Here is a 12,142-nt window from a genome sequence, read left to right on the forward strand (position 1 = left end):
GTTTTAATTAAAGGTTTTTTCAACCAGAATTTTTACATAACGGAAAAATAAACGAAAAATATTGAACAAAACTAGGTGGCTGTTATCATTATACAAAACGAAGGGACACAGATCAACAACTCATTCCCGGTTTTCCAGTTCCCGTTATCCCGTTCCCGACATTCCCGTTCCCAATTTTCCCTTTCCTGATATTCCCGTTCCAGATATTCCCGTTCCAGATAGTCCCATTCCCAGTTTTCCCATTCCCGGTATTCCCATTTCCAGTTCTCCCATTCCTGGTTTTCCGGTGTCCCGTTCCCGGTATTCTCGTTCCCGGTTTTCCCGTTCCCGGCATTCCCGTTCCCGGCATTCCCTTTCACGGCATTCCCAATATTACTGTTCCCGGTATTCTCATTCCTGGTTTTCCCATTCCCGATTTTCCCGTTCCCGGTTTTCCCGTTCACGGTTTTCCCGTTCCCGGTATTCACATTCCCGGCTTTCCTGTTCCCGGTACTACTGGTTTCCCCATTCCCAGTATTCCCATTCACGATATTCCCATTCCCGGTATTCCCATTCCCAATATTCCCATTCCCGGTTTTCCCGTTCCCGGTTTTCCCGTTCACGGTTTTCCCGTTCCCGGTATTCACATTCCCGGCTTTCCTGTTCCCGGTACTACTGGTTTCCCCATTCCCAGTATTCCCATTCACGATATTCCCATTCCCGGTTTTCCCGTTCCCCGGTTTTCCCGTTCACGGTTTTCCCGTTCCCGGTATTCACATTCCCGGCTTTCCTGTTCCCGGTACTACTGGTTTCCCCATTCCCAGTATTCCCATTCACGATATTCCCATTCCCGGTATTCCCATTCCCAATATTCCCATTCCCGGTTTTCCCGTTCCCGGTTTTCCCGTTCCCGGTTTTCCCGTTCACGGTTTTCCCGTTCCCGGTATTCACATTCCCGGCTTTCCTGTTCCCGGTACTACTGGTTTCCCCATTCCCAGTATTCCCATTCACGATATTCCCATTCCCGGTTTTCCCGTTCCCGGTATTCCCATTCCCAATATTCCCATTCCCGGTTTTCCCGTTCCCGGTTTTCCCGTTCACGGTTTTCCCGTTCCCGGTATTCACATTCCCGGCTTTCCTGTTCCCGGTACTACTGGTTTCCCCATTCCCGGTATTCCCATTCACGATATTCCCATTCCCGGTTTTCCCGTTCCCGGTATCCCATTCCCAATATTCACATTCCCGGTTTTCCCATTCCCGGTTTTCCCGTTCCTCCTGGCTTTCCCATTCCCGGTTTTCCCGTTCACGGTTTTCCCGTTCACGGTTTTCCCGTTCCCGGTATTCACATTCCCGGTATTCCCATTCCCGGTTTTCCCATTCCCGGTTTTCCCGTTCCCGGTTTTCCCATTCCCGGTTTTCCCATTCCCGGTATTCCCGTTCCCGGTTTTCCCATTCCCGGTATTCCCGGTATTCCCGTTCCCGGTGTTCCCGGTTTTCCCGGTGTTCCCGGTTTTCCCATTCCCGGTTTTCCCGTTCCCGGTATTCCCGGTTTTCCCTCGTACCTCTGCCATACCCCTGCGTGTGTTTGGCGAAACTCTTGACCACGGCCTCCACCGCCTCCCTCAGCACCGCGCGGCTCCGCTCATCAGGCCCGGCGGGGCCGGGTCCCAGCGCAGAGCCCGGAGAGGCCGCCGCTCCGGGCAGGGGGCCGCCAAATGGAGCTGCGGGAGAGGGCGGCTGGGCCCGAACCGACTCCATCAGAGAGAGGGGAGAGTGCGCATGCCCGGGTCCGGCCCCGCCCCAAGGGAGCCCCGACCCCAGGGGAGCCCCGCCTCCAGCCCTGAGATAGTCCATCAGAGGGAGGGGAGAGTGCGCATGCCCGGGTCCGGCCCCGCCCCAAGGGAGCCCCGACCCCAGGGGAGCCCCGCCTCCAGCCCTGAGATAGTCCATCAGAGGGAGGGGAGAGTGCGCATGCCCGGGTCCGGCCCCGCCCCAAGGGAGCCCCGACCCCAGGGGAGCCCCGCCTCCAGCCCTGAGATAGTCCATCAGAGGGAGGGGGAGAGTGCACATGCCCGGGTCCGGCCCCGCCCCCAGGGACAGCCCCGCCTCCAGCCCCGAGAAAGTCCATCAGAGAGAGGGGGAGAGTGCGCATGCCCGGGTCCGGCCCCGCCCCCAGGGTGAGCCCCGCCCTCAGCCCTGAGAAAGTCCATCACAGAGAGGGGGAGAGTGCGCATGCCCGGGTCCGGCCCCGCCCCCAGGGAGAGCCCCGCCCTCAGCCCTGAGAAAGTCCATCAGAGAGAGGGGGAGAGTGCGCATGCCCGGGTCCGGCCCCGCCCCCAGGGAGAGCCCCGCCCTCAGCCCTGAGAAAGTCCATCACAGAGAGGGGGAGAGTGCGCATGCCCGGGTCCGGCACCGCCCCAAGGGAGCCCCGACCCCAGGGGAGCCCCGCATCCAGCCCCGAGAAAGTCCATCAGAGAGAGGGGGAGAGTGCGCATGCCCGGGTCCGGCCCCGCCCCCAAGGGAGCCCCGCCTCCACCCCTGAGAAAGTCCATCTGAGGGAGGGGAGACTGCGCATGCCCGGATCCGGCCCCGCCCCCAGGGCGGACCCCGCCCCCAGGGGAGCCCCGCCTCCAGCCCTGAGAAAGTCCATCAGAGTGAGAGGGAGAGTGCGCATACCCGGGTCCGGCCCCGCCCCCAGGGAGAGCCACGCCCTCCAGCTCTGAGAAAGTCTATCAGAGGGAGGGGGAGAGTGCGCATGCCCGGGTCAGGCCCCGCCCCCAAGGGAGCCCCGCCCTCCAGCTCTGAGAAAGTCCATCAGAGGGAGGGGAGACTGCGCATGCCCGGGTCCGGCCCCGCCCCCAAGGGAGCCCCGCCTCCAGCCCTGAGAAAGTCCATCAGAGGGAGGGGAGATTGCGCATGCCCGGGCTCGGCCCCGCCCCCTGGATTCAGAGCGGGGAGAGTGCTGCCCGGGCCGGGCTGTGACTGCGCCGCTGAGCGGCCTCCCCGCGCCGTGTGTCCGGGTGATGATGCCGGGCGCTCGGGGCCGGCCCCCGCCTCCTGTGGCTCTGAGCCCGGAGCTGCTGGCCATGGGCAAGGGGGAGAGTCTGCCTCCTCCCACCCTGCAGCCCGGACCCACATACCCGGTAAGGCCGCCCTCACCCCCACCCTCCACCTCACCCTGACCCCTCACCCTGACCCCTCACCCCGACCCCTCACCCTGACCCCTCACCCTGACCCCTCACCCCCGACCCTGACCCCTCACCCCCGACCCTGACCCCTCACCCCCGACCCTTACCCCTCACCTCCGACCCTGACCCCTCACCCCCGACCCTGACCCCTCACCCCCACCCTCCACCTCACCCTGACCCCTCACCCCCACCCTGACCCCCCTCCTTGACCCCTGACCCCTCACCCTGACCCCTCACCCTGACCCCTCACCCTGACCCCTCACCCCCGACCCTGACCCCTCACCCCCACCCTCCACCTCACCCTGACCCCTCACCCCCACCCTGACCCCCCTCCTTGACCCCTGACCCCTCACCCCCGACCCCTCACCCCCGACCCCTCACCCCGACCCCTCACCCCCGACCCCTCACCCCCGACCCCTCACCCCCGACCCCTCACCCACACCCTGACCCCTCACCACCACCCTGACCCCTCATCCCCACCCTGACCCCTCACCCCCGACCCTGACCCCTCACCCCCGACCCTGACCCCTCACCCCCGACCCTGACCCCTCACCCCCGACCCTGACCCCTCACCCCCGACCCTGACCCCTCACCCCCGACCCTGACCCCTCACCCCCGACCCTGACCCCTCACCCCCGACCCTGACCCCTCACCCCCGACCCTGACCCCTCACCCCCGACCCTGACCCCTCACCCCCGACCCTGACCCCTCACCCCCGACCCTGACCCCTCACCCCCGACCCTGACCCCTCACCCCCTCACCCTCACCCCCTCACCCTGACCCCTCACCCTGACCCCTCACCCTGACCCCTCACCCTGACCCCTCACCCTGACCCCTCACCCTGACCCCTCACCCTGACCCCTCACCCTGACCCCTCACCCTGACCCCTCACCCTGACCCCTCACCCTGACCCCTCACCCTGACCCCTCACCCTGACCCCTCACCCTGACCCCCACCCTGCCCCCCACTCTGACCCCTCACCCCCACTCTGACCCCTCACCCCCACTCTGACCCCTCACCCCCACTCTGACCCCTCACCCCCACTCTGACCCCTCACCCCCACTCTGACCCCTCACCCCCACTCTGACCCCTCACCCCCACTCTGACCCCTCACCCTGACCCCTCACCCTGACCCCTCACCCTGACCCCCCACCCTGACCCTCACCCTGACCCTGACCCCACACCCTGACCCCTCAACCCCACCCTGACCCCTCAACCCCACGCTGACCCCTCAACCCCACCCTGACCCCTCAACCCCACCCTGACCCCTCACCCCCGACCCTGACCCCTCACCCCCGACCCTGACCCCTCACCCCCGACCCTGACCCCTCACCCCCGACCCTGACCCCTCACCCCCGACCCTGACCCCTCACCCCCGACCCTGACCCCTCACCCCCGACCCTGACCCCTCACCCCCGACCCTGACCCCTCACCCCCGACCCTGACCCCTCACCCCCACCCTCCATCTCACCCTTACCCCTCACCCCCAACCTGACCCCTCACCTTGACCCCACACCCAGACCCCCACCCTCACCCCTGACCCCTCACCCCTGACCCCTCACCCCTGACCCCTCACCCCTGACCCCTGACCCCTGACCCCTCACCCCTGACCCCTCACCCCCGACCCCTCACCCCCCACCCCTCACCCCCCACCCCGACCCCTCACCCCCCACCCCTCACCCCGACCCCTCACCCCCCACCCCTCACCCCTCACCCCTCACCCCCCACCCCCCACCCCCCACCCCCCACCCCTCACCCCCCACCCCCCACCCCTCACCCCCCACCCCTCACCCCCCTCCCCTCACCCCCCTCCCCTCACCCCCCACCCCTCACCCCCCACCCCCCACCCCTCACCCCCCACCCCCCACCCCCCACCCCTCACCCCTCACCCCCACCCCTCACCCCCCACCCCTCACCCCCGACCCCTCACCCCGACCCCCCATCCCCGACCCCCCATCCCCGACCCCCATCCCCGACCCTGACCCCTCACCCTGACCCCTCACCCCCACCCTGCCCCCCACTCTGACCCCTCACCCCCACCCTGCCCCCCACTCTGACCCCTCACCCCCACTCTGACCCCTCACCCCCACTCTGACCCCTCACCCCCACTCTGACCCCTCACCCCCACTCTGACCCCTCACCCCCACTCTGACCCCTCACCCCCACTCTGACCCCTCACCCCCACTCTGACCCCTCACCCCCACTCTGACCCCTCACACCCACTCTGACCCCTCACCCCCACCCTGACCCCCCACCCTGACCCCTCACCCTGACCCCCTCCACCCTGGCCCCCTCCACCCTGGCCCCCTCCACCCTGGCCCCGGACCCCCCCCTGGCCCCGGACCCCCCCTCGCCCCGGACCCCCCCTCGCCCCGGACCCCCCCTCGCCCCGGACCCCCCCTCGCCCCGGACCCCCCCTCGCCCCGGACCCCCCCTCGCCCCGGACCCCCCCCTCGCCCCGGACCCCCCCCTCGCCCCGGACCCCCCCCTCGCCCCGGACCCCCCCCTCGCCCCGGACCCCCCCCTCGCCCCGGACCCCCCCCTCGCCCCGGACCCCCCCCTCGCCCCGGACCCCCCCCTCGCCCCGGACCCCCCCCCTCGCCCCGGACCCCCCCCCTCGCCCCGGACCCCCCCCTCGCCCCGGACCCCCCCCTCGCCCCGGACCCCCCCCTCGCCCCGGACCCCCCCCTCGCCCCGGACCCCCCCCTCGCCCCGGACCCCCCCCTCGCCCCGGACCCCCCCCTCGCCCCGGACCCCCCCCTCGCCCCGGACCCCCCCCTCGCCCCGGACCCCCCCCTCGCCCCGGACCCCCCCCTCGCCCCGGACCCCCCCCTCGCCCCGGACCCCCCCCTCGCCCCGGACCCCCCCCTCGCCCCGGACCCCCCCCTCGCCCCGGACCCCCCCCTCGCCCCGGACCCCCCCCTCACCCCCCCCAGACCCTCTCACCCCCCCCCAGACCCTCTCACCCCCCCCAGACCCTCTCACCCCCCCCCAGACCCTCTCACCCCCCCCCAGACCCTCTCACCCCCCCCAGACCCTCTCACCCCCCCCAGACCCTCTCACCCCCCCCAGACCCTCTCACCCCCCCCGACCCTCTCACCCCCCCCCAGACCCTCTCACCCCCCCCAGACCCTCTCCCTCCCCCCCCAGACCCTCTCCCTCCCCCCCCAGACCCTCTCCCTCCCCCCCCAGACCCTCTCCCTCCCCCCCCAGACCCTCTCCCTCCCCCCCCAGACCCTCTCCCTCCCCCCCCAGACCCTCTCCCTCCCCCCCCAGACCCCCTCACTCCCCCCCAGACCCTCTCACTCCCCCCCAGACCCTCTCACTCCCCCCCCCCTGAACCTCTCACCCCCCCCCCCCCAGACCCTCTCAATACCCCCTCCCACAGACCCTCTCACCCCCCCCATGACGGTCCCCTGACCCCCGGTCCCATCCCCCCTGACCCCCGACCCTCTCACCCCCCCCCCCAGACCCTCTCACTGCCCCCCCCAGACCGCCTCACTCCCCCCCCCCCCCCAGACCCTCTCACTCCCCCCCCCCCCAGACCCTCTCACTCCCCCCCCAGACCCTCTCACTCCCCCCCCAGACCCTCTCACTCCCCCCCAGACCCTCTCACTCCCCCCCCCCCCGAACCTCTCACCCCCCCCCCCCCAGACCCTCTCAATACCCCCTCCCACAGACCCTCTCACCCCCCCCATGACGGTCCCCTGACCCCAGGTCCCCTCCCCCCTGACCCCCGACCCTCTCACCCCCCCCCCCAGACCCCCTCACCCCCCCCCCCAGACCCCCTCACCCCCCCCCCAGACCCTCTCACCCCCCCCCCAGACCCTCTCACCCCCCCCCCCAGACCCTCTCACCCCCCCCCCCAGACCCTCTCACCCCCCCAGACCCTCTCACCCCCCCAGACCCTCTCACCCCCCCAGACCCTCTCACCCCCCCAGACCCTCTCACCCCCCCAGACCCTCTCACCCCCCCAGACCCTCTCACCCCCCCAGACCCTCTCACCCCCCCCCCAGACCCTCTCACCCCCCCAGACCCTCTCACCCCCCCAGACCCTCTCACCCCCCCCAGACCCTCTCACCCCCCCCAGACCCTCTCACCCCCCCCAGACCCTCTCACCCCCCCCAGACCCTCTCACCCCCCCCCCAGACCCTCTCACCCCCCCCCCAGACCCTCTCACCCCCCCCAGACCCTCTCACCCCCCCCCAGACCCTCTCACCCCCCCCCAGACCCTCTCACCCCCCCCCAGACCCTCTCACCCCCCCCCAGACCCTCTCACCCCCCCCCAGACCCTCTCACCCCCCCCAGACCCTCTCACCCCCCCCAGACCCTCTCACCCCCCCCAGACCCTCTCACCCCCCCCAGACCCTCTCACCCCCCCCAGACCCTCTCACCCCCCCCAGACCCTCTCACCCCCCCCAGACCCTCTCACCCCCCCCCAGACCCTCTCACCCCCCCCCAGACCCTCTCACCCCCCCCAGACCCTCTCACCCCCCCCAGACCCTCTCACCCCCCCACCAGACCCTCTCACCCCCCCACCAGACCCTCTCACCCCCCCCCAGACCCTCTCACCCCCCCCAGACCCTCTCACCCCCCCCAGACCCTCTCACCCCCCCCAGACCCTCTCACCCCCCCACCGCCCCCACCCTGACCCCTCACCGCCCCCACCCTGACCCCTCACCGCCCCCACCCTGACCCCTCACCGCCCCCACCCTGACCCCTCACCGCCCCCACCCTGACCCCTCACCGCCCCCACCCTGACCCCTCACCGCCCCCACCCTGACCCCTCACCGCCCCCACCCTGACCCCTCACCGCCCCCACCATGACCCCTCACCGCCCCCACCCTGACCCCTCACCGCCCCCACCCTGACCCCTCACCCCCCCCTCTCCCTGACTGACTTCTCACCCCCGACCCTGATCCCTCACCCTGTCGCCAGGTCCCTGAGGTATTCTGGAGGGAGGCACTGAGGGAGGTGCTCAGTCCGGAGGGTCAGAGGGAGGTGCTCAGTCCGGAGGGTCAGAGGGAGGTGCTCAGTCCGGAGGGTCAGAGGGAGTTGCTCTGTACGGAGGGTCAGAGGGAGTTGCTCTGTACGGAGGGTCAGAGGGAGGTGCTCAGTCCGGAGGGTCAGAGGGAGTTGCTCTGTACGGAGGGTTAGAGGGAGTTGCTCTGTACGGAGGGTCAGAGGGAGCTGCTCTAGACGGAGGGTCAGAGGGAGTTGCTCTGTACAGAGGGAGCTGCTCTGGAGGGAGGGTCAGAGGGAGCTGCTCTGTACGGAGGGTCAGAGGGAGCTGCTCTGTACGGAGGGTCAGAGGGAGTTGCTCTGTACGGAGGGTCAGAGGGAGTTGCTCTGGAGGGAGTGTCAGAGGGAGCTGCTCTGTACGGAGGGTCAGAGGGAGTTGCTCTGGAGGGAGTGTCAGAGGGAGCTGCTCTGTACGGAGGGTCAGAGGGAGCTGCTCTGTACGGAGGGTCAGAGGGAGTTGCTCTGGAGGGAGTGTCAGAGGGAGCTGCTCTGTACGGAGGGTCAGAGGGAGTTGCTCTGTACGGAGGGTCAGAGGGAGCTGCTCTGTACGGAGGGTCAGAGGGAGTTGCTCTGGAGGGAGGGTCAGAGGGAGCTGCTCTGTACGGAGGGTCAGAGGGAGCTGCTCTGTACGGAGGGTCAGAGGGAGTTGCTCTGGAGGGAGTGTCAGAGGGAGCTGCTCTGTACGGAGGGTCAGAGGGAGTTGCTCTGGAGGGAGTGTCAGAGGGAGCTGCTCTGTACGGAGGGTCAGAGGGAGCTGCTCTGTACGGAGGGTCAGAGGGAGTTGCTCTGGAGGGAGTGTCAGAGGGAGCTGCTCTGTACGGAGGGTCAGAGGGAGTTGCTCTGTACGGAGGGTCAGTGGGAGCTGCTCTGTACGGAGGGTCAGAGGGAGTTGCTCTGTACGGAGGGTCAGAGGGAGCTGCTCTGTGCGGAGGGTCAGAGGGAGCTGCTCTGGAGGGAGGGTCAGAGGGAGCTGCTCTGTACGGAGGGTCAGAGGGAGCTGCTCTGGAGGGAGGGTCAGAGGGAGCTGCTCTGTACGGAGGGTCAGAGGGAGTGGCTCTGTACGGAGGGTCAGAGGGAGCTGCTCTGTACGGAGGGTCAGAGGGAGCTGCTCTGTACGGAGGGTCAGAGGGGCTGCTCTGTACGGAGGGTCAGAGGGAGCTGCTCTGTACGGAGGGTCAGAGGGGCTGCTCTGTACGGAGGGTCAGAGGGAGCTGCTCTGTACGGAGGGTCAGAGGGGCTGCTCTGTATGGAGGGCCAGAGGGAGTTGCTCTGTACGGAGGGACAGAGGGAGCTGCTCTGTGCGGAGGGTCAGAGGGAGCTGCTCTGTACGGAGGGTCAGAGGGAGCTGCTCTGTACGGAGGGACAGAGGGAGCTGCTCTGTACGGAGGGTCAGAGGGAGCTGCTCTGTGCGGAGGGTCAGAGGGAGCTGCTCTGTACGGAGGGTCAGAGGGAGTTGCTCTGGAGGGAGGGTCCGAGGGAGTTGCTCTGTACGGAGGGTCAGAGGGAGTTGCTCTGTACGGAGGGTTAGAGGGAGTTGCTCTGTACGGAGGGTCAGAGGGAGCTGCTCTAGACGGAGGGTCAGAGGGAGTTGCTCTGTACGGAGGGTCAGAGGGAGCTGCTCTGGAGGGAGGGTCAGAGGGAGCTGCTCTGTACGGAGGGTCAGAGGGAGCTGCTCTGTACGGAGGGTCAGAGGGAGTTGCTCTGTACGGAGGGTCAGAGGGAGTTGCTCTGGAGGGAGTGTCAGAGGGAGCTGCTCTGTACGGAGGGTCAGAGGGAGTTGCTCTGGAGGGAGTGTCAGAGGGAGCTGCTCTGTACGGAGGGTCAGAGGGAGCTGCTCTGTACGGAGGGTCAGAGGGAGTTGCTCTGGAGGGAGTGTCAGAGGGAGCTGCTGTGTACGGAGGGTCAGAGGGAGTTGCTCTGTACGGAGGGTCAGAGGGAGCTGCTCTGTACGGAGGGTCAGAGGGAGTTGCTCTGGAGGGAGGGTCAGAGGGAGCTGCTCTGTACGGAGGGTCAGAGGGAGCTGCTCTGTACGGAGGGTCAGAGGGAGTTGCTCTGGAGGGAGTGTCAGAGGGAGCTGCTCTGTACGGAGGGTCAGAGGGAGTTGCTCTGGAGGGAGTGTCAGAGGGAGCTGCTCTGTACGGAGGGTCAGAGGGAGCTGCTCTGTACGGAGGGTCAGAGGGAGTTGCTCTGGAGGGAGTGTCAGAGGGAGCTGCTCTGTACGGAGGATCAGAGGGAGTTGCTCTGTACGGAGGGTCAGAGGGAGCTGCTCTGTACGGAGGGTCAGAGGGAGTTGCTCTGTACGGAGGGTCAGAGGGAGCTGCTCTGTGCGGAAGGTCAGAGGGAGCTGCTCTGTACGGAGGGTCAGAGGGAGCTGCTCTGTACGGAGGGTCAGAGGGAGCTGCTCTGGAGGGAGGGTCAGAGGGAGCTGCTCTGTACGGAGGGTCAGAGGGAGTGGCTCTGTACGGAGGGTCAGAGGGAGCTGCTCTGTACGGAGGGTCAGAGGGAGCTGCTCTGTACGGAGGGTCAGAGGGGCTGCTCTGTACGGAGGGTCAGAGGGAGCTGCTCTGTACGGAGGGTCAGAGGGGCTGCTCTGTACGGAGGGTCAGAGGGGCTGCTCTGTACGGAGGGTCAGAGGGAGCTGCTCTGTACGGAGGGTCAGAGGGGCTGCTCTGTACGGAGGGTCAGAGGGAGTTGCTCTGTACGGAGGGACAGAGGGAGCTGCTCTGTGCGGAGGGTCAGAGGGAGCTGCTCTGTACGGAGGGTCAGAGGGAGCTGCTCTGTACGGAGGGACAGAGGGAGCTGCTCTGTACGGAGGGTCAGAGGGAGCTGCTCTGTGCGGAGGGTCAGAGGGAGCTGCTCTGTACGGAGGGTCAGAGGGAGTTGCTCTGGAGGGAGGGTCAGAGGGAGTTGCTCTGTACGGAGGGTCAGAGGGAGCTGCTCTGTGCGGAGGGTCAGAGGGAGCTGCTCTGGAGGGAGGGTGAGAGGGAGTTGCTGTGGAGGGAGGGTCAGAGGGAGTTGCTCTGTACGGAGGGACAGAGGGGGCTGCTCTGGAGGGAGGGTCAGAGGGAGCTGCTCTGTACGGAGGGTCAGAGGGAGTTGCTCTGGAGGGAGGGTCAGAGGGAGCTGCTCTGTACGGAGGGTCAGAGGGAGCTGCTCTGTACGGAGGGTCAGAGGGAGTTGCTCTGGAGGGAGGGTCAGAGGGAGCTGCTCTGTGCGGAGGGTCAGAGGGAGCTGCTCTGTGCGGAGGGTCAGAGGGAGCTGCTCTGTACGGAGGGTCAGAGGGAGCTGCTCTGTACGGAGGGTCAGAGGGAGCTGCTCTGGAGGGAGGGTCAGAGGGAGTTGCTCTGGAGGGAGGGTCAGAGGGAGTTGCTCTGTACGGAGGGTCAGAGGGAGCTGCTCTGTACGGAGGGTTAGAGGGAGTTGCTCTGGAGGGAGGGTCAGAGGGAGCTGCTCTGTACGGAGGGTCAGAGGGAGCTGCTCTGGAGGGAGGGTCAGAGGGAGTTGCTCTGGAGGGAGGGTCAGAGGGAGCTGCTCTGTGCGGAGGGTCAGAGGGAGCTGCTCTGTGCAGAGGGAGCTGCTCTGTGCGGAGGGTCAGAGGGAGTTGCTCTGGAGGGAGGGTCAGAGGGAGTTGCTCTGTACGGAGGGTCAGAGGGAGTTGCTCTGGAGGGAGGGTCAGAGGGAGTTGCTCTGTACGGAGGGTCAGAGGGAGCTGCTCTGTACGGAGGGTCAGAGGGAGCTGCTCTGTACGGAGGGTCAGAGGGAGCTGCTCTGGAGGGAGGGTCAGAGGGAGTTGCTCTGTACGGAGGGTCAGAGGGAGCTGCTCTGTACGGAGGGTCAGAGGGAGTTGCTCTGTACGGAGGGTCAGAGGGAGCTGCTCTGGAGGGAGGGTCAGAGGGAGCTGCTCTGTACGGAGGGTCAGAGGGACCTGCTCTGTACGGAGGGTCAGAGGGAGC

The 12,142-nt window shown here is 67.7% G+C and overlaps 1 protein-coding gene across 1 annotated transcript in view; it reads left to right on the forward strand.

Annotated features, from left to right (window-relative positions):
• Positions 1-2,916: 2,916 nt before the first annotated feature.
• Positions 2,917-12,142, forward strand: part of LOC140406452 (DNA-directed RNA polymerase III subunit RPC7-like) — a gene marked incomplete at its 3' end in the record, with an annotated part of 113,135 nt that continues 103,909 nt past the window's right edge. Inside the window, exon 1 of the mRNA XM_072494491.1 lies at positions 2,917-3,122. Coding sequence (XP_072350592.1) covers positions 3,003-3,122 — 120 coding nt within the window. The remainder of the gene's footprint in view (positions 3,123-12,142) is intronic.

Source organism: Scyliorhinus torazame, unplaced genomic scaffold, assembly GCF_047496885.1.
Source record: "Scyliorhinus torazame isolate Kashiwa2021f unplaced genomic scaffold, sScyTor2.1 scaffold_543, whole genome shotgun sequence".
Lineage (NCBI taxonomy): Eukaryota > Metazoa > Chordata > Chondrichthyes > Carcharhiniformes > Scyliorhinidae > Scyliorhinus > Scyliorhinus torazame.